The sequence below is a fragment of the Melospiza georgiana genome, chromosome 3 (genome assembly GCF_028018845.1).
Source record: "Melospiza georgiana isolate bMelGeo1 chromosome 3, bMelGeo1.pri, whole genome shotgun sequence".
Taxonomy (NCBI): Eukaryota; Metazoa; Chordata; class Aves; order Passeriformes; family Passerellidae; genus Melospiza; species Melospiza georgiana.
In genome coordinates this window covers 31104455-31127624 of record NC_080432.1, presented here as the reverse complement: position 1 = coordinate 31127624, position 23170 = coordinate 31104455, and the positions used below count along the sequence as shown (strand labels likewise).

The following is a 23170-nucleotide window of genomic DNA, read 5'->3' as shown; positions in this document are numbered from 1 at the left end:
GTTGGAGAAAAGTTTAGGGAAAGAAGAATACAAGAAAAGTGTTTGGAGGGTGTGTATGACTTGTCTCCTTCATATGCTGTCAGATTTTCCTGCAGAGAAGATGATTTAATTCCTTTTCAAGACAGGTGAACCAAGGAGATGCTATAAAGGAAAAGACACAGCTTTCCTAGGGGTTGATAATACTTAGTCAGTTGTTGAAGATAAAAGAAGAAAGACATTAGAAGTCAGTATTGCAAAAATGGGTTTCTAAGGAGCCTTTAAATGAAGATTTGGTCAGTAAATCCTGGCTCATATGTGGATACCATCCCTATAGAGCAGTGAGGAAAATGAGAGGGGGGAAAAACCCAACAATCCCCCCAGCCTTGGAGATGACTATATAAGGATCATTTCAGTTTCAAATCACCTGTATGTTATAAATTTATAGAAGTTTTAATTTTAGCATATAATGAATTATACGGGGTTAGAATAAAATAGACTGTTTCACTTGGGAGGGACCTGCAAGGATCACCTGACCCATTCAGGGCTGACCCAGTTAAAGCATCTTGTTAAGGACATTGTCCAAATGCCTCTTGAACACTGAGAGGACTGGGACATCAGCACCTTCCTAAGAAGGTCTGGTCAGGTGTTTGACCACCTTCTAGATAAAGAAGTATCCAGTCTAAATATCCCCTGGCTCAACTTTGAACCATTCCTGCATGTCCCAGCACTGGATTTCAGGGAGATCACCTCTCCACTTACCTGCCTCAAGAAGCTGTAGAGAGCAATGAGGTTACTGCTCAGCTTCCTTTTCTCCAAATTAGACAAGTCCAAAGTCCTCAACCCATCTTCTTGGGACATTCCTCACAGTACTGTTACTAAACTTGCAAATGAGAATACATTTAGTTTCTTAATGGGATTGCAGTGACGTTTTCCATCTCTGGTGCCTTGATGGAAACATATTTCCCTGTTGTACTCTGGCATGAGCCAGAGTTTTGTCCATGGGAGGTGTCAAAACTCCCTGTTACTTTTGCAGAGTAGGTTAATAAAGTTTAATATTGATTTTATAGCACAAAGAGAGGGAGTGAAATGCTGGCTTAGTTAAGGATACAGGGTTTGCCTCACTCCATGGAGTTTTATCCAGTGGGCCTATTATAGGTCAGTAAAGCTTAAATTTCTATGCTGAATTTAAATCAGTAAGAGCAAGAATCACTCAGACAATTATTTTATTGTTAACACCTTCCTTACAGTTGCTTTCTTCGCAGAAAGGCAATCTTATTTGCTCCTATTTGCTGTGAAAGTAGAGCAGATGCTCAGTTGGAACTGAAGAGGTAAGAACAGAACAAGAAAAGCAGATGGGAACTTTTATAAAACTTGATGTCTCAACAGTAAAAATGTTAATTGACATCTGTAATACAGTTGCCAAATAGCATATTGATTTTTGGTCTGCTAAGTTGCATTTTGCTTAATTTTAAGCAAAAGAAGAGTCATGTGTACAACATTAAGAAAAGTTGCAACATTGATATTTTAATGGGATGAAATAGCAGTTAGTTTCAGATAATTTCACCCTGATAATTTAGACATTAAAAATATTAAATACTTTTGGATTATTCCTTGATATTTTATGTGGGGAAAACCCATGAAAGTAAGTTGCATTCTTCCTTCTTTTAATAAAACCTTAAAAAAGCAACTTACCAAAAAATGGAATTCTCTGTCTCCTCTACAAGATCATTTTGCTGTGGGTTGTCCTGTTCCTTAGAGATCTAAACAAGTAAAACTAAGTGCAGACAAATACAACGAACACTGCATGTTTAAAAAACCATCTAGATAGAATTCATTATTAAAATAATGGAGAACTGCTCATCATAGCAAAAAAATTACATTGGGAGGCTTATAAAAACTTTTTTGGCAACCTAATCTGTTGGATTTGTTGTCTGAGTGATTGTTAAAATGATAAAGCACATAGGTGCTGCATTTTATATGACAGCGAAAGCTAACTTGATATTTAGGAGCAATTCAAATTGGGTCAATGACATTCTGGAAACACAAGGATTTTCTTCCTGTGCAGGAATTTAGTTTGTATTGTATGTTCTGATGGAGAATGTACAATATGATCCATATCTCATTCTGTCCTGCAGGGATTTAGCTTATCCAGGAGTATAATAATGACCAAAAGCTATGTTTTATCACTTCTGGTAACCAGATCTACCAACAAAGGGAATAGTTTCCCTCTGGCAAAGTAAAGCATTGAGGTTAAACACCTCATAATCCTTGGACAGGAGAGTCTTTTTTTTTTCAGTAAATACTGCTATTTATTGCAATGTACCATTTTTGTCTCCAGTGAATCTTTAAGTGAAAAGCAAGAGTGCAAAATGAATTTGTTGCCCTGTGCAGGGACAGGAGTTGGACTTCAGTGATCCTAATGGATTCCTTCCATCTGGGGATATTCTGTGATTCTATATTGAGTAAATAATTTTATGATAAATATCAGTAAGCTGTGCATTTACTTTCAAAATTTTTTGCAGCTCAGCACCAAAATGACAATGCTGGATGTCATTGCTGGGGGAGCAGGCTCTGCTTCCCTTAGCTCTTGTCTCCCAGAATGAAACAGAGGAGAAGCACCCACACTGACAGTGTCACATTTATCCAATGCTGTTTGTTGTTTCCTTACACCTAAAAATAAGGCACAACAATCACAGGCAGTGCCTTTGTGCTGCCCCATATCAGGCTGGTAGGCATTAATTTCAGCTTGAAGTGTAACTTGTTGTTTAGGCTTGTTGTTTCTCCAAGGAAAAAAGGAGGAAAAATCTTTCTATATCCAAGTTCCAGTCTCTACATCTGCTCGTGGTGAAATAGAAATTGATTGCAGCTAAGTGAAATGGCATAAATTAGAAATCGAGTGTTTAGCCAGGGCAATATCCAGAATTGTAATAGGAATTTTAGGAAGGTAATGTTTGGGTAAGTTAGTACAAAGTTATGATTTGGAATGTGTTGATGCTTTTTAACTGACTCAAAAAACGACTCCAAGTGACATTACTGTCAGTGTAAGCAGGAATGTTCCTATTTAAAATCATATTTATTTCTCTTTCAACCTCTTAGGTTATTGATAGCTGCCTTTTTAACACTTCTTTGAAATGATGGGTGCTTCACAACAGCTATAAATCTCTTCAAAGTATGCTTCAAAACACAGCCTGTTTTCCTAATTTTCTATTTCATGGCTACCTTCTGCAGGGTTTCTTGCACCCACTAAGGAAGCAGCAAGCATTAATTCTTTGGGGTGTGAGGCCAAGGGGTTGCTTACATTGATACCTTTCTCACAACCGAGATTTGTGAAGAAAGCCTGAAAAAGAATGCCTTGGACTATCTCGATACTTTTGTTGACTTCTGACACATTCAGGTTTGTATTTCCCTGAAATGCATTAGATTAATGGAGCACGCTGCATATGAAGTAAATCAGCCATAGTGTTATTATTAAGTCCCATGCTGTGGAACATGTTTTGAAATATTGCCTTGTGCCATGAGATGTCCAGGTGACATGAAGGTTATGAACTAGATTTAATAATACATAGAATTTCCAAAAGCTTGTTTTCCAGTGTGATAATTGAAATCAGGACCACGCTCTTCTCTCTGATGTACCCTATTAACTTCGATGAGAACTCATTCAGTGCTGTAATCAAAAGGAAGCTTTGGCTTCCCTGGGAACTCAAAGTCAGGATGTTGCCACGTGGCACAGCATGTTCCCCTGCAGGAAGCTCAAGCATTGGTCATTATCTTTCTCAGATTGAAAACTATGTAAAGCGATCATATTTTTTATACCTGTGAACTGCCCCTATTCGAGTAGGTTTGTTCTCAGAGAAACAAATTATTTCTACTACATCACTGTTCAAAATACCAGTAGAAACCCTGAGGTTAAGTGCTTATTTAGGCTGGAAAGGAGAATAATTGGAGCTGTAGTAGTCCAGTCCAAAGCTGATGAATCCTCCTGATACTCAGTTATTTCCTAGAATAAACTTACTAATATTACAGCAGCCCTTTTTAAAGACACCATTCCTCCCTTTCAGCATGTTACATAGTAGGATGCTGGTCATCCAAAATACATTTCATACTGAGAAACATCTGGGAGTTTCAACCAATCAATTTATCTTTTCTTTATGTATTTCTTAATTGTGTAATGTTCAGACAAAACTTGCCACTAGGAAAGGACAGAAGCAAAGTATGTGTTGAGCAGTGGCTGACACTCGCAGTAAATGGTGCTAGAACAGAGCCTGTCCTTTGCCCCTCTTGTTGCCGAGTGTTTATTAGATTTTATCAGTGACTGCAGTTTGTGCAGTAACTTGCTTGTGCTGGTCTTATCACCTCCAACTGTGATTGTCACTTTCTGCTCTCAGACTTGTGAGAACTAAGTACAAAGGTAATTTAATACACAGATCAACTTGGCTTTTGTCCCAGCAAAAGAGTGGAATTCAAGACTTCTTTCTCATGAAAACTGATGAGGACTCTCTTTGTCCACACTTTTTTTTGGAGGCTGATAGTTTTGTTTAAACTGGCTCAATGAAAATATAATACTTCAAAAATTAGATACAGCAACATTCATTAAGTGGGAAAGATCTGGTTTTGCCATGCATTTCTGTATTTTAGAGCATAACTAAAGAATTTTGGGGCATAGTTTTCAGGGATAGCTTCTCCTATTGACCAATATAATAAAGTCATCACAACAGCTGCAAGGGATTGGTTACACTGCTGGAATTTACCCGGGTGTACCCAGGTTTTTTCAGTGTTTGCTTTTCAAAACAAAACAGTTTGATAGCAGGTGTGACCTTTAACCCTGCCTAGCTTTGAAGAACTTAATCATCATCATTTGTTCAGCACTGAATATATTTTGCAGGTGCAGGAAACAGAGGGAAATGTAGTTTGGTTTTGATGAGACCAGGGGAGGATGAGGAATGACTGTGTTGGTATTTTTACCCACTTTGTGTAAACCAAATTAGACAGATTTAATTTTAAAGTAGCCCCCATGCAGAAGAAAACAATTTAATCTGCTGATATAAACTGGAATTGTCGTAGAAGCTTTTACACAGGTCAGCATAAAAACAAAGCCGGTACTACTAATCATTGTTGTTGGATGGCTCTGCTTGTGCCAAAGTGTTGCCTGATATTATTACTCATGGCAGAGCCTATTATGGCACAGACAAAAACAAATGGCTGAATATATATGGAAATTCAGATCTTTAAAAATGAAAGATAGGAATTAGTGTTCGAATTACCTTACTAACAGTAAGTATGTCTGCTTATATTTTTCTCTCATCAAACCCAGGAGATTATGCTGCAGTTTAAAAAATTGTTATTCCCAACACTGTGACTTTGCCCCCTTTTCCATACAGTCTTGAAGGCACATTCAGCGTGTGCTCTGCCTTGGTGCAAGTTCATAAAAAGGACTGTCTGTTTAAGCATTTCTCTTCATCCAGAGTCCTGTTACTGTTCACTTCAGATTCAAGTTGAGTGAGTTCTGACTTCAGTACCTGGTTTCTGATCCTCCAGTCTAGCCTGAGTTGGGAAAAGTTGATTTTGTGGTTTAGGCTGTAGATCAGACAGTAAGCAGTCCCCCAAGCCTGCCACAGCTTCTTTTCAGCCTTGGGTAATTTACTGCTCAAAGTAATTTCAGAACTCAGTTTATTTGAGTTTCTCTACATTCTGGAAGCTGGTGAGTCTGTTGTAGTGGTACCAGCAGCTTTTAGCATCAGTTGGAAAATTGGGTATGTTCTGTACCTCTGGAAGTCAGATTTCTGCACCTAGTCTGAAGGTTGGTGGCACTTCATAAATTTAATCTTTTGTGTCTGCATTCAACTGAGAATCTTTGTCTATACCTTTCATTAATCCGCGAGTTACTCTGCAACTAGAGAATTGTGAATCTGCTTTTCTCCAATTTTCTTGTGGCTGAAAGGAGCAAATCTTAATCTTGTGTAGGAGTAAACAACTCTTACTACTTTGAAGAACAGCAAATTTCATTTCTATTTACTGGATTAAGTTTTCCTGAAAATCTCTGAGGAGCATGACCTGTTTATCTGTGTGTGAAAGCATGCAAATCTATGCTTTTGGCAACCTCATTGTGATGTTACTAAGTGATCTATATTATGCAGGTACCTGCTTCTTAACTCAGTGCTTTCCATACTTTTTAAAAGAAGTAATATTAAATATGTCCTTGGTGGTAAAACAAATCCATAACATAACTGAAGCTTTTACATGGTTACAGCTTCGGAGGGATTTTATGTCACGTTCTTGAAATGACTTGCAGATTGTTTATGAAGATTTTTTTTTAAGTGAAATTTATGTGAATCTTACTGGTCCAGTAGCTAAGAAATTGAAGTACATGCTGAACAGTGTTAGATAAGAATAATTTTCACTTGGGTTTGCTACCTCCTTGTCAAAATAATATACTTTATATTAGACATTTAAGAAGTAACAAAAACTTGGATAAAAATATTTTATAGAGGTATCCTATGTCATTCTACTTCCTGTATTATGGCAAGACAGAATTTATGGCCAAAATAATTTTTTGTAATGAAATTACAAAGGACAACTATGAAGTTTTCTGAATTACACTCAGAACATCAACAAGAATGGTCTTGTTGATGATTGTCTGTTTCCATCATAGCAAACTTTGTTATTATTTTCAACAGTATTGAATTTTTATCATATTAGTGTATTTGGTCTTTTGTTGAAAACTGGAAAAGCCTCAGGAATAGTGATCCCAAAAATCAGCTGCATAAATTCCACTTTTGAAAACCCAGCTGCCTGTAGCTGTAATTGTTCTCTGAACTACTTGTTTGCAAAGGCTCAATTGAATATGATTGTAGGCCTTTCAAAATAATTCATAGCCTAAAATATCTGATTTTTATAATTTATTTTCTTACGTATGAGAATAATTAAACTAATTGGTGTGTGCATGCATATTTCATGCATTCTCAATTACTCTCTTTTTTCTTCTCTTTCAGGCCAGCCAGACCATTGAAGTTACCAAAAAGGTAAGGTTCAGTGCTGTCACAGCTGCAGTTTGTGGAATTATAAAGGTGGTAGATGAGGTGCTGGCAAAACTGTTATTCCCCATACAAAGGAAGAATAAGGAATATTCAAAGAAAAAATATAAGCATTCAAGTTAAATCAGACTTTAAAAGTATTTCTTTAGGCAATTGGTAGTAAACTTCTGCAACTGCCGTGGGAAACCAGATACTATCAACAAGGTCAAACCACATTTAGAAGAAGAGATCTGCAATGGGTCCCTAAATAAACTCTGAATCAAGGAGCCAGGGCCACGTTCTTTTACATCCCTAAAAACACATCTGTGAATTCTACAGGATCAGGAAGGGGATAGAACATGCAGGATATCCAAATTTAGGCTCCATTTACAGACAGAAAAGCAGTCTCCTCATTAGTACTAGGCCATAATTTTAAAATCTATCCAGATTTCAATGCTTCTTGTTTTCAACTATTTTAGGCATTTTTATTACAATATGTGCCTGGATACTCCATGCCTCAGTACTTTTTTGGTTAAGGGTTGCTCTGAGAAGTGGCTTTGTTGTATCATCAATAGTGATAAACACACCTGACAGGCAAGTTCTGAAAATTTTGTCAGAGTAGTTTTTAATTCTTCTGAACCCCCATGCAATCTAGAACACTGGGTTTGGATTCTATAGGCTCTGTAGAATGACAGGGTCAGAGAAAATAACAAACCATTGTATCTAAAACTGTCAGTGCATCAGAATGGCAACAAGAAACCATCTCAAGTGAAAAGACATTAAAAACACAATTGTTGGAGTTTATTTGTTAAAAACACTGTTGTCCACAAAGATGGACAATTGTCCGTCTTTAGGATTTGCTTTCAGTAAAGAGCAAGCCTGTTTGTTAAATGTCATGTAAGTATTTGAGTTACAGAAATCTGTGTGTTGATATGATTTGGGTCACACAAATATCTATTGTTAATAGTGACCTTTTTACAATACAAAAACTATATATGGTGCATTTCTGTCTCTGTACAAACCTGAGGAGTGGTTGAACCTGAGAACATCTGTATATAGGAGCTGAATTGAAAAGTTTTTCACTAGCCACATATTATGCTTAAAATGGGAAAAGAACCTAAACATTCTCTTTTTTTACCTTCTCCTTTCAAAGAAAACATTTGAGGTCTTGGATCACCTTTAGACAAATTGCTTTATAACAGTGGTGCTTTTAGTAGTGCTAAATATAGATTGAATTACTCTATCTCCTAAGCATTTTGAGTTACTTAGAGCATGAATTAAAAAAAAAAAAAAAACTAAAAACAAATCAAACCTTTTTTAGGTGTGTGAAAAACATCAGGAAGAAATAAATTATTGAAAGCTACAGTTTAATGGTACATAGCTAGCTCAAATTAGTACCATTCTAACAGACTGAAAACAGTGAAAAATGGCATAAAAATGGTATTTCACTCAGTGTCAAACTTACATGAGTTCAACATTCAGTGCTGGAATATTTTGGATGAAACAAAACCAAGAAGGTGTAAGTGTGGCTGTATGTCTAGGTCTTTGCACGAACAAAAAATAGTTTTAATTAGGCATCCAAAAGGAGGAGGTTATATCCTGATTTAGAAAAGTACTAGAGAATATTCTTAGCACTAAAGATATCCTTTCTCAATGTGATTCCTCCACTGAGGAATTGATTTAAGCATTTTCAGGCAAGTGGCCGTTTATGCCCAATCTGTCAGGGTGGTCCCTTCCTCCTCACAGAGGAAAAAAAAAGTAATTAAACTCATGTTATAGCTTTTTAATGAATAAAATAATTCAAAACCCACCATTTCTTTAGCCATGTACAGTGGGTTGGGGTTGAGGCTAGTTTTAGGCAACTTGGTTGGTTGGAGCTGGAGCCCTCAGCAGCATAAATAATGCTCAGACAGGTAAAATTAAAAATAGAGTGGTCAGTCCTCTTGTCAGCCCAGGTCAGCGCTGCTTATCTTTATTTCAGTGTGTGGTAAAAGAAACAAGAGAAACTTGCACGTGTAAACAAGTACTTCACTGTTTTCTGTATGTGGCTTATTATCACATTAAACACTTAGGACATAGTTTCTTTTACAGCTGAAAGAATTTACCCAATTTAAGAGTACTCAGCTGAGAATGGAACTGTAGAGACAACATGTCAAAGTGGTAAATCTGGCACTAGTGATAAATAGGAAAATAAATCTTTTGGGTATAATTTTTATGACTTCAGAGCAAATATCTGTAATAATTAGTCAGTCTAGCTTGGAGTTTAGAAAAACATTTAGTCCTATAAATAGGAAAATTCTATTAGGTCATTTACTTCCCTTCTGCTTTGTACAATTGCTCATTTGGCAAGCTGCCCCTTTGTGATTGACTTTAATGAAAATTTTGACTTCAGACTACTTTTCAGGCTTTTGCTAATTAACTTCTTGTGTGAGCATGTCAGAATTATTCCATGTTTACTTAATGGGAAATGGAGAAACACCCAGTGCTTTGGATTTCTTTGCTCCTCAAAGCTGTACTTAGACCCCTAGCGGTGCCTATTTCCACATGCTACGGAAAAACAGGATTAAGCTTGCATATGCCATTGATTTTGCAGTCAGAGCTCTGGGAACCCACTGGGAACCTGGAGTGGGGAGATGGACAATCCCTCCCTTCTTAGCAGCAGGACAGAAAATTTCGGTGAAGCTGATAATTATATTGTGATTAATTAACAAGTTGCTCTTAAAACTGAAAAAGAGCCATAATCTTTCAAGACAGTAGAAATAAGTAAAGGAGCTCTCTGCAGTAAACTTTCATGTTATGCTGCTTGAAGTTGAGGAGGAAATAAGAGTGGAGATCTTGATCAATATTTAATGTTTACAGAGACCATTTGTATAGAAGGATTCATAGCCTGTAATTACTTTTCTAATGCTTTTATGGGACTTCATATACTCTGTTTGCTCCCAGTATTAAACAGTGTTGCTTTTGAAACATTAACTCTATGAATTCAATTCTTTATTGTAAGAAAAATCATTTAGAAATGAAGATTTATTGATTTCCCCTAATTTTCTGAACATTTCTCTTGAATTAACAAAAATACAAATATTTTACAAAAATAATGAAAATTAGGTTTGCATATAACAATTCTGCCACTCATAAAATGTAGAATGAACTAGGTGTTAAAATCCAAGGATGGATGTTATGCTGTAAGACTAGACACTTAATGTTAGTTTATATATCATCTTGCCAACCCCTTGCATGTTTGAACTATAACAGATTTCATGAATCACGAGTGTGTAGGGTTTGAATATTTTTTTAATGACTATTTTTTAAATAGAGGAAGTGTTTTCTTTGGGTTATACTTTAAAACAGATCTTTTTCTTTCTTAGATATTTTTCTTAAAATGCTTAAGTTTTGAAAAGATCCCAAATAGTGACGTTTTCTCTCACTAAATTTTTGACAAATTGTCTTTTTCTAGTGGCTTGCAATCATGGATAAACTTGCATTTTTTGTCCAAATCCTGGGGAAAAATAGTCTGATCTGAAAAGCTCTTGAGAGAAGTATAGATGAGTTCTGTGTGCAGCTTTTGTTGCTGTAGCACCTCTTGCTGCTCCTCTCCCATAGCTATGCTGCGCTCATCGCCGACTGGCCTGTGGTGGTCCTGGGCATGTGCACTGTGCTCATAGTGGTGTGTGCACTTGTGGGAATATTAGTTCCAGATCTTCCAGATTTCTCTGATCCACTGCTGGTAAGTCAATTCCCATCAGTTGTCCTGTCAAATAAGTATTTTTCGTTTGCTATGTTCCATTGGAATCAGTAAACAGCAAATGCAAGTACAGCAAGTGATACAGTATGAAATCTTGACATTGGAGCTGCAAATGATAATACAAAGCTGCAGTTGCCATCAAAGAATATTACCCACTAGTTTCCATGCCCTCTGCATTTTGCTAAGGTCATGTGTCCTTCAAGAGAACTGCTTCAGATTGAATAATCTAAATTCATCCCAGTTTTAGATGTACAGCACAGACCATACGTTCTAAATCAGGTTTCAAAGAATGAAGGCCAGGATCTGTTAAAGGAGAGGATATTCTAAGTCCCTTCTGAGGATAGTGATAGTCATATTGAAAGGATAAAAGTTCTTGTTATCAGATTTATTAAATATTTCACTGATTTTTTACTTTTTATGAGTTGTCTTAAGCATGAGTAGCTTTCAGGATTTTTAAAATTGAAAATAAGGCATTTAATCATTATCCTCAAATAAAAATAAACTGTTCCTCTAAGTTATTGGTATTTATAGTGTAGAATGTGTATCCATACAAATCCATATGTAATTAATATTTCTGGAAAAGAGCCAAGTTGTTAAAATTGTTTCAAAGTCACTTTCAAAATTATTTAAATATTTGCCTTATTCTTAATTAAGAGTGATAATTGAGATACAGAAGAGTACTTTGTAGAATGCCTTTCCTCTGAAAACCAAGTGTTGAACATTGGATGGACTAAATCATATCAGGGAGAGCAGTAGGACGGGCAAGAATTCTTAATCCCTTGTCACTCTCAACAATCAGTCATTATTTTGTCATAAAGCATTTTACTTCTAAAAGTAGATGCCTGGAGTAATTATGCTTCATAGTGAAAGCTATCCATCATTTTGATCGTGTTTCCACTCTCCTGTTTGAATTGAAGTATGAAAAGCATTAGTGGAATTGTGTGCTTCTCTCTCCTTAGGGCTTTGAACCCAGAGGGACAGCCATAGGACAGAAACTGGTCACATGGAACAACATGGTGAAAAACACAGGGTACAAAGCAACACTTGCAAACTACCCTTTCAAATATGCAGATGAGCAAGCTAAAAGGTAAGACTTTGTAATAAAAAAGTAAATTTTGTTTTATTGGTGGTTTTGAACGTATATCGTGCTTTCACTGGTACGCTCTGAAGTTAAAATATATACTGCCACTGATTTCAATAAATACAGAATCTAATATTCTACAGTATTTAAGGCCTTTCATACCAGGCTAGATATTTCCCACTGCAAGCTTTTTTAAAAAAATATATAATTGTACTTTTCTCTATGGATATTTTTGGTACTGGACTCAATGTCGTTTCATTTGAAGTCTCTTAATTTAAAGAAAAAAAAATTATTGTTTCTGTTTTTGTATCCCAAAATCACATTGGTAAAAATATGTTTTCTCGGGTGTAAGAGCTGTTAAAACTGTGTGACTTGTTTGGATGGTGCTTCTTTTAATGATTTCTTTGCTAAGGTAAAGTGAAACCCTTTGTTCTGGTTTAGTCATCAAGATGACAGATGGTCAGATGATCGCTATGAAAGAGAGAAGAGGCAAGCAGACTGGAACTTCCACAAGGATACCTTTTTCTGTGATATTCCAAGTAAGTGGAGAAATGATACAAGGAGAGCTAAAAACTTCTGACAGTTCAGAGTTTTCTGAACTCTTCTCTATATTGTATGCTGTATTAGGTAGATTTTTTTAAACTTAATATATAAACACAATAAATACCTTCTTTCGCCATGCAGAAATCTTGGACCAAAATGTTTCAAAGTCACTTTCAGAATTATTTAAAGATTTGCCTTATTGGTTCCATTCTACTGGCTCTTTCTCAGAAAAAAACTGTATTTACTTGAAGTGCTTCCTTGAAGTGTTTCCATTTCCTGTTAGGAATTTTATTAGTTCTTGATAGTACTGAACATTGTAAATCATTGTTTTGTGTGTGGCTAGAGATGTAGTTCTTAATTCACATTTGGGAAGAAGTTATGTTTTGTCCATGCCATTAACTTAATTCTAAAAAACCTAAATCAAAATACTTTTCCTGTGTATCCACCAATTATATTTTGTACAGAATGTAGGGGTTTATGTATGGAAAAAAAATAGACACAAAAAAACCCAATGAAGAAAACATCCCCCTCAAAGAAACAGAAATAAAAAAAAAATGTCCCCACCTTAAAGCACTGTAGGCTATGAAGCTGACTAAGTTAAACTAGAGGACAAAAAAGACAAAGTCTTTTGACTTTTTACAAGTCAACTGCAGAACTTTGATAAGTCCTGGTCTGGCAGAGAGATGTAGATCATGCCTCTATTCATAGAAGGACCTGAGCTCTTTTGTGGCTACTTCCACATGTGAGGACTGATAACAGAGCACAAAAATACATTGGTGAAATTATTTGTGTAGATTACTTGGTCTAAGAGAGCAATGACCAAGGAAAACTGGGGTGAAGAACAGATTTATTCTTTTTTTTTCAATTGCAGTATAGTCTTACGTCAAAGTGAGAGGATGGGAGCAAAGTCATCATTTCTACTCCTGTGAACAGAACCAAATTAGCATATCATGAGTGAGGGACAGAAAATGTACTTGGTACTCTGCTGAGCATTCTTGAAGCAGAATTGACTCCTCTTATCCAGGCTGCTGTTCTGCACAGTCTCACTCTCTTCCTTTCCTCTGCTGTTTCTGCGTAGTCTCAGTTTGTGACAGTCATGAAGGAATTGCATTTCTCTCGGAAAATTTGCCAGTCCATTATGTAAAGAAAACAGTTGATTTCCTCTTGACACACTCTTGTCATTCCTGGTATCTTTCTTTGTCTGCTCCAGGACCTCTAGATTTCAGTTCCCTTGATCGTAAAGCATTGTTGGATATCATGAAGCACTGCCCCTGAGTCTTTTTATTGCAGCCTTGTGGAAGGCAAAAATTCTGCAGCTTCACAGCAGTGGCGAAAATTCAGCCTTTTGGGTTTTTGGAATACTTCATTAGTGTGATCATGTTTCTTAACCCAGAGTACCATACTATGTTAGGCAGATGTGTATATTTGTGTTTGTGTATTTGTTTCCCTTGTGAGCTCTGCAGACAGATCTCATTGCCACTAAGTAATTATTTGCTTTCCTAAATCTGTCTTCTGATAAATGTGATTTAATTTGTAATTTAAGCTCCATGTTTCTAAACTGTGGAATTCTTGAAAATGGCCTCAAGGATATCACAACAATTTCCATTGCAGTCATTTGCTTCTAAAGCAAAAACATTCTTGTAGAAACAGCTTTATAATTATTATTTATATTCCCAAATGACATACTAAATCAGCCTTTGATTACTGTTATCAGTGTACTGCCATTATACTGTGCCAAGAATTTAATAGTTTGCTGATTAGATCTTCTGATTTTTGTTTGTCATATTTCAGAAGATAGTTTGCTTAAATAGAAGTCTGTAGAGCTTCTGAGTGGTGTGTAGTATTGCAGATGCCATATTTACTATAAGCCCCTTAAGGAAATCGAAACTTTCACGTGGAGTGAGTTTTACAGATAAACAGCTCATATTGAAAAGGAGGTGAATTCCCATGACTTAACAAAGATTTCCCATGTGCCATTTGAATGGTGGGATTTTGCCTCAGCCTTTGATACCAGGCCCACCCAAACAATCAGTAAAAACCCCCTTCTGTAATTTCAGGTGATCGCTATTCACGAGTGGTATTTACATCAACAGAAGGAGAGAATTTATGGAATTTGAATGCAATTAAGTCAATGTGCAATGTAGACAACTTGAGGGTAAGTCAATTTGGCATTTGTTTCACTTGCAAATACAGAGCATACATTTGAAACTTTGGTTTGCTGCCCACTGCCATCCAGTAGCATATGAGAAGACTTTATGTGTTTCAACTTCTGTCAAATGATCAGTCAGTATGTATGTGCAGTTAAAAAACAACTTTCAGTTTGTAGATCAGGTTATATATTGGGGAATTTCTTTGAGTTTTCTACTAATAGCATCCAGAATTGGGTAGAATAGGGTTGCTTCAGGAAATAATTATCTTAACTTTTACTTTGTGTTTCCTTATAAAATATTATTCAATGGGGTTTTGTTCTTGGGTCCCAGCAAATAATTGATTTTTCTTGTGTTTTCACCTCCAGGTGAACTAACTATAATCTCGTAATATATGCTTTTTTCTCTGACACCCAGTGGATCGCTCAAATTTGTTTTTGTTAGTTTAGAATAGTCTGTTAAATGGACTGCAAAGGAACTTAGGTAAAATAGCTAGAGATACTAATTTTCATTTAAACTTTATTTTATCTGTAAAATGTAAGCTTGTCACTTGCTGGAGCAAACTCCTTTGAACTGAGTAACAATGAACTTTTGGTTCACATACTGATGACTTTGCATGGAAATGCAGCAATATGTTTTTCATCTGTTAATACTGAACAAATTATTTCTACTTTGCTCTTCTCCAAAACAAAAATAATCATAGACAACTTAATTCATATTTCTGATTTATTTAATAGGAAATATTTTCATTATTGGATTGATCATTGCCTATTAGACAACTGTATTAATTTAGCAAATTCCCAAACTGTTTTCTCTACAACAGCCATCATTTGCTGGCTTAAAATGTTGATCTGTAGTGGAACATTGTATAATGAATCTCCCTTGGCAGTCTGCTGACAGGCATTTTGTCCTGGTTGGGTCCCTTGGTGGAAGTGAGTTTTGTCCTCACATGCTTGTTAAATGTTCCTTATTTCCCCATCAGAGATGATTGCACTGACAGGATGGCTCATGTGGTTTTATCCCTTTTTTCTTGCAATCAGAACGAGCCAGGTGAGCAAGAATACGGGATCTAAAGCAGCCCAGCTCAGTTTTGAATGAGCTGAGCTAGGGAGTCATCACATCACCAGTTCAATCAGGAGATCCAGGGGAGAATAACCTTTAACAAGGGTAAAAATTGAGGCTGAGTGAGGGAGGAGATGCTAATCTGTGCATTTACTGTTGAGAGGTTCAGTTGCACAGGCACCTGATGCAGGTAAATCCCAGGTAGTGCAGATCGTTGCAAAGCAATGCAGTCTGAATTAAAAAACATCATTCTGTTTAACAGAAGATAGTAAATTACCTCTGAAGAGAATCTCTCTAATGATTGCATTACTACCGAAAATTGTTTCTTTTGTTCCTCCCAATCTGCTCACCTTGATAAAAATGTATTATATCAAAAACAGCTATACCTTCTGAGGGAAGGATGAAACTACTTTACTACAACAAACAAGGCCCATAAAACCAGCTCTTCCTTTGAAATAAGAGCACTTCAGAAAATTAAATGTTTGATGCATCATCTACACCCACAACTGTGTAGATATTTATAAAAATTTTTTTTGTAAATAATGACCTTGCAGATCTTTATTTGTAAATTACTTAGGAATAAAGTAATTTAACACCTCAGCTGAGCAGAACAACAGTGCATCATGGTAGCAGCATTGATTTTTAGCTAGTTGGTATGGAAAAATGAGTATGGTTAGATTTTGGTATTTTTGCTGGTCTGTGCATATAAATTTATTTTAAAAATTAGATACTCAGAACTCAGAAAGGGATGAAGTTTTTTTCATAGTTTCTTTTTAAATGCTTGTTACTTATGAATAACATTTTTAATTATTTGAACACTTTCTGGCAATTTTTAAGTACATCTGACACTTCTTAGAACTCACAAAGTGCTGTGATTATGTCCCACCTTTAAATGCTAAGTTCTGCTAGCAGCCAGTCCCTAGGGAGGCAGAGGATGCTGACTTGCACTGCAGTCATAACAAAAAAATCTATGACTTTGGTGACCTTCTGGTCTTACAGACTCATTTCTGGCTGTAGTTATTTTTGGTTTTGACCTCATGCTTGTTCAGGGCCCCAGTTCTGTTGAATTAAGTGGAAAATCTTTCTGTATTCAAAGACAGGAAAATCAGGCACTGCTTCCTGGAAGTGCAAACCTTTGAATTTATGTATTTTTCTGATGATAAACAGGATATCAGCACCAACTAATATTGGCTTTAGTATGGGACTAACAGCATGTCCTCTATGTATTAATTGTATTCCCATCTGCTTGTAACTACTTCAACTATAGGCTTTATTGACATTTAGGGGCTCTACCCTGTAGCAGTTCAGCATATGCAAGTCGTATAATCATCATGGAAACTTTATATACAAAATAGTTATAGGAGGTGTTCTAATTTTTTTACTTCTTGGATAAGAAGAGCTTTTTCTTCACCCGTTAATTGCAGAATGTTTTCCCTATAAACTGTAAACAGTTATTTTATAAACTTTAATGACTATATATTCTGTCTTAAGACTGCTTCCCCACAGCAGTGGATTTGTGATTCTCTGTCACTGCAGAGAGTCATTTGGGCAGATCTGCCCACAGATGTTTGCAGGTTGCACAGTTTCATTTCCTTACTTGTTCCAAAGTAAATTGAAGCGGTGCCAGTGACAGAGCAGGTCTGGAAACACCAGAATGACCTTTCCAGTTCCTTTGGATCACCAACAAAGCCCAATGCTACAATCTATTAACATTTAACGTAGTATTTTAATGAGCTATCAGGAGCTAAATTTTGTGTTTTACTTTCTAATTTCCAGCTACCACCTCATGTTACTTTATCTTTGCCAGCAGTTACTTTGCCAGTGAATGTTTATGGCCTGCAGCAAGTGTAGAACAGTGTATAAACGTCATTGTCCCATCTTGAACCTGAATACATAGAGAAGACAATCAGTCCTTTCCTCCCAGTTTGCTTATTACATCCTCATAGGACCAACCTGGAGATGTGCCATGAAAAACACAGATATGCTATTCCAGTGCTTCCTTTTATTTAGTTGATTGTTCAGTTTTTCCTGAGTTTGCATGTGTGAGAGTTTTTATCTGGAAACAATCAAATTTGAATTATCCTGGGTTTTTGGAATGCCAATTTGTTATTGTTCAGAAACTGGTTGACAAAATTTGGTCCATATTAAAGCTTTTATAACTGCTGAGAGAATTCCCAAGTGTATTTTTCAGTCTGCATTACGAAGGATTGCTAATAATAAGCCTGAGCAATTTTGCTGAAGAAAAAAAAAAAGAAAAAAGAGGCTAAGTGGTTTCTTTCAGATCACTTAAATTTAAAGCATACATGGACAACTGTTTCAGGATGCACTCCTATAAAATCTGAAGAACATGGCTTTATTTATGTGACTGTATTACTATGTGTAATATTCAGTGTAACTTGATCAGAACATAACTTTGACATGTATCTTAACTATTTGAAGGGCTAATTCTACTTTGTCACATATAACAGAAGTTCTGGTTTTGGAGACTTTTATTCCTTGTGCTCTTCAAAGATTGAGTTTTTTCATCTTGAGAGAATTTCCCTGATCTAACCTTGTTAGAGTTTCATTTCTGGTTTATAGTTACTTTCAGTTTGTGTAGAAGTGTCTTGAGGTGATTTAGCTAAGTCGTGCTCTTACTGTCTTCAACTAAATCTGGAGTATTGTGGAAGTGAAAGAAAAATATCCCCATAAGGGATTAAGACTCCCTTGTTTGAGGAGTATCTTTAACCAGAATGTGCCGTGCACTGTGGGTGCAGTGTTTAGAGGCATGACCTGTTATTTTGGGGTGCTTCATGACAGTGGAATTACCTTGTGCTTTGGAAAACCTGCATGACTCAGGGACATGCAGTGCCTGGGTGGCAGGCAGAGCTGTTTGGGGACAGTGCCTGCCAGATGTACAAGAGCTGAAAGAGATTAATAAAATAATCAGGGTTGTAGAAGAGAGATCAGGTGATGGAAGTTATGGTAAAACTGTCACATCTTTCCTTTCAGGATGGTAAGTCCTTGCCTCTCCTAGGAACTGCAGGATATGATTACAAGCAGAATGAAACTTCACTGATGTATGGCTGATTGTGTGTTCTCAGGAGTATAGCATGAGATAATAGAAGAGAGTTAACAGTCCTCAGACTGGAAAGAAACAAAACATTTCAGTGGATCTTCAAATAATACTCTTTAACACTTTTGCCAATTCTGTGCCACTGTGACAAGTCTGTATACTGACTGGTTTAGTCTGCTGCATGTAAGAGGATACTGATCAAAAGCAGTTATGTGGAAATAAGAATTTAATATGTTAACGCCAAATATTAACATAAACTGAAGTTTCATAATTTAAAGTAATTTTTTGGGTTGGTTTTTTTTTTGGGTTACTGAATGTTTCAGACTGTTACTTTAAATTGGATTTGTCTCCCTGTCTTTATACAGATCAGATCCCATTCCCAGTTTGGTGATCTCTGCCAGAGAGCCACTGCTGCTTCATGCTGTCCCAGCTGGACACTGGGCAACTATATTGCTATTCTGAACAACAGGTCATCATGTCAGAAAATTGTTGAACGGGATGTCTCTCACACCCTAAAGCTGCTTCGCACTTGTGCCAAATACTACTACAATGGAACCCTGGGGCCAGACTGCTGGGACATGAATGCCAAAAGGAAGGACCAACTCAAGTGTACAAACGTGCCTCGAAAATGTACCAAGTACAATGCTGCTTACCAGATCCTTCACTATCTAGTGGACAAGGATTTCCTAAGCCCAAAGACAGCTGACTATGTATTACCAGCTTTAAAATACAGCATGCTCTTCTCTCCCACTGAGAAAGGGGAAAGCATGATGAGTATTTACCTAGATAACTTTGAGAACTGGAATGCTTCTGATGGTGTAACAACCATCACAGGGATTGAGTTCGGAATAAAACATAGATTGTTTCAAGATTATCTGTTGATGGATACTGTGTATCCTGCCATAGCCATTGTAATTGTCCTGTTAGTTATGTGTGTGTACACCAAGTCCATGTTTATCACACTAATGACTATGTTTGCAATAATTAGTTCCTTGATTATTTCTTATTTTCTCTATCGGGTAGTGTTTAATTTTGAGTTCTTCCCATTCATGAATCTCACGGCATTGATTATCCTCGTTGGGATTGGAGCAGATGATGCTTTTGTCTTATGTGATGTTTGGAACTACACAAAGTTTGATAAACCTCATGCTGGCACCTCTGAGACAATGAGCATCACATTGCAACACGCTGCTCTTTCCATGTTTGTCACAAGTTTTACAACTGCTGCTGCCTTCTATGCTAATTATGTCAGCAATATTACAGCAATCAGGTGTTTTGGTGTTTATGCTGGCACTGCCATTCTGGTTAATTATGTTTTGATGGTTACATGGCTGCCTGCTGTAGTTGTATTACATGAACGATACCTTGTCAATATTTTCAGTTGCTTTAAGAAACCTCAGCAGAGGGTATGCAACAACAAAAACTGCTGGACAGTGTTGTGCCAAATGTTCCACAAGATTATTTTTGCAGTCTCAGAAGCATCCAGGATATTTTTTGAGAAAGTTTTGCCATGCATTGTTATCAAATTTCGGTATATTTGGCTTTTCTGGTTCCTTGCCTTAACAATTGGTGGAGCATATATCGTGTGTGTAAATCCAAAGATGAAACTGCCATCATTGGAGCTCTCAGAGTTTCAGGTGTTTAGGTCTTCTCACCCATTTGAACGATACGATGCAGAATACAAAAAACTTTTTATGTTTGAACGTGTCCACCATGGAGAAGAGCTCCACATGCCAATTACCGTAATCTGGGGTGTCACACCTGAGGATAATGGTGACCCTTTAAACCCTAAAAGCAAAGGAGAGCTGCAGCTAGATACCAGTTTTAATATTGCTAGCCCAGCTTCGCAGGTTTGGATTTTACGTTTCTGTCAAAAGTTAAGAAATCAAACCTTTTTTTATCAGACAGAAGAACAAGACTTCACAAGCTGCTTCATTGAAACATTTAAGCAATGGATGGAGAATCAAGACTGTGATGAGCCATCTCTTTACCCCTGCTGCAGCCACTGGACCTTTCCATACAAACAAGAAGTTTTTGAATTATGTATCAAGAGAGCTATAATGGAGCTAGAAAGAAGCACAGGGTACCATTTAGATAGCAAAACCCCAGGGCCTCGCTTTGACCTTAATGATACCATCAGGGCAGTGGTGTTAGAATTCCAAAGCACCTACCTCTTCACACTGGCTTATGAGAAAATGCATCAGTTCTACAAAGAGGTGGACTCATGGATTTCAAGTGAGCTTAGTTCTGCTCCTGAAGGTCTTAGCAATGGCTGGTTTGTGAGTAACCTTGAATTTTATGATCTTCAGGACAGTCTTTCTGATGGTACTCTGATTGCCATGGGCCTTTCAGTTGCCGTTGCATTTAGCGTAATGCTTCTTACAACTTGGAACATAGTCATAAGCCTTTATGCAATCATTTCAATAGCTGGAACTATTTTTGTCACAGTGGGTTCTCTGGTTCTTCTTGGGTGGGAGCTGAATGTGTTGGAATCTGTCACAATCTCAGTGGCTGTTGGCTTGTCAGTGGACTTTGCTGTTCATTATGGAGTGGCTTATCGCTTGGCCCCTGACCCTGACCGAGAGGGGAAGGTAATTTTTTCTTTAAGCCGTATGGGTTCTGCTATTGCAATGGCTGCCTTGACTACATTTGTAGCTGGGGCAATGATGATGCCCTCAACAGTGTTGGCATACACTCAGCTTGGCACTTTCATGATGCTTATAATGTGCATTAGTTGGGCTTTCGCAACATTCTTTTTCCAGTGTATGTGCCGATGCCTTGGGCCCCAGGGCACTTGTGGCCAGATCCCACTACCAAAAAAGCTGCGGTGTAATGCCTTCTCTCAGGCCTTTTCAGGTGCCCAAGGGGGCAGAAGTCAAAACAAATCCCATCCTGTTAGCAAGTACCAGATGGACTCCAGAAGCCAAAAACCAGAAATGGAGCATGAGCACTATGAGCTTGAACCTCTGGCGTCACAAACTGGAATCTGTAACCCTGCAGAGAAAGTGACATATGAAGAAACTCGTATCTGCTCAGAGCTTTTCAGCAGCAGGCCCCAAAATTCATCTGTGCCTGTGCATCCAGCATATAATAGTGAAGTGAGTAAAGGCATCAGAAACGTTGCTAATTCATCTGTGCTCCAGACCTCTATTGACCAACACACCATATGCCCAATTTTCTCTCAGAACCGGCAGTGTAGCTGTCCTGATACGTATAAGCAGGTGACAGCGAAGTGGAGTCCACACTCCTGTCAGCAGTTAAGTGACACCTTCTGTTACCAGTGTTCTCCCTCCCCGGGGACTGTGCAGATCCAAAGCTCTGTAGTTCCTATAAATGCTTTACAGCAAGCTGCCGAGGGTTACGTTCATCCAGTCCAGCATATCCTGCACTGCAGCTGCCTTCAGGGAAGGCTCAAAAGAACGATGACACAAAACTCTCTGCCTAAAAACTTTTTCCTCCAGTCTGTGCAACAGTTCCAGGCACATCAGAGAATAAACAGGACAGATACACATGCTCATCAAAACCCAGAAGAAAACATAAGAACTGTTCCAAAGGTGATGAGCTCCTCACAGTTCCTCTGCCGAAACGCGGCACCTCTAATAGTGCGTTGCTCTGAATGTGAGAACAGCGTCCAAAATAACCTAAAGGGATTCTGTCAGCAGACAGGTAAGTGTGATGAAAAGGGTGGTACAGAAGCAAACAGGGTGGAAAGCAAGAAAGCCTCTCTGTCAAAGCAGAAAAAGAAAGCTGACAGCAAGATAGATCAGTGTTCTTTGCAGAATGACAGAGTTTTGAAAGCAGACCAAAATGATAAAAATCACCTGCTGACCAAGTCAGGGAGAGAGGCTCGCTCTGAGGGTTGCCACGAAAGTTCACACTGTTGTGGCAAGACAATTGCAGTAAAGTGCAATTCTGTTGACTGTCAAATGCCAAACATCGAAGCCAATGTGCCTCCTATGTTAATGCGCCCAGAACTTTCCAATGAAAGTTTGTTAATAAAAACACTATAATAAACCTTTAATTTGGCAATCCTGCGTCTTTCTTTTAAAAGTAAGTTTAAAGCACTAGAAAGGAAAGTTCTGAATAAATATGAAATATAATTTGCCTTTTGGAATGAAAAATGTATTTTATAGAACAATAACATTTATACATTTCATAAAGCCATTACATGTAGTAAAACCTGATGTTGTCCAGAATGTTTTTTTTGCTATGACTCATAAGGTGGATTATGCTTCATGTAGATTTTGTTCCAGGACATTAGTGCTTGATTTCTCCTTATAAACCATCTCAAGAAATAAAGCATTACAAAGAAACTCTCCCTTTTCTGAAGCCAGGGCTTGTGAGATCAATAACATTTGGGGCAGACTGAGATTGCACATTTCCTGAGTACATCATTTACCTTTATTCTTCTGCTGCCTTGGCAGGCTTCTGCACACTTTGAAGCAGCAGCAGAACTGTATCTGTGTTCTTTCAGAATTGTTTGACAGACCAGCTCTGCAGGGTAGCCTGTTAGGGGAATATTTTTAACTATTCATCCTAACAAAATCTAAG

General features: G+C 37.4%; 1 protein-coding gene across 3 annotated transcripts in view; it reads left to right on the top strand.

The window, feature by feature from the left end:
• Nucleotides 1-22640, top strand: part of DISP1 (dispatched RND transporter family member 1) — an 85441-nt gene extending 62801 nt beyond the window's left edge. For all 3 annotated transcript variants that reach the window (XM_058020181.1, XM_058020184.1, XM_058020182.1), the window contains 6 exons: nt 6969-6998; nt 10590-10713; nt 11691-11818; nt 12254-12351; nt 14413-14510; nt 18985-22640. In XM_058020181.1, the coding sequence (XP_057876164.1) occupies nt 6969-6998; nt 10590-10713; nt 11691-11818; nt 12254-12351; nt 14413-14510; nt 18985-22629 (4123 nt within the window). In that variant the 3' untranslated portion in view covers nt 22630-22640. The remainder of the gene's footprint in view (nt 1-6968; nt 6999-10589; nt 10714-11690; nt 11819-12253; nt 12352-14412; nt 14511-18984) is intronic.
• Nucleotides 22641-23170: the final 530 nt, after the last annotated feature.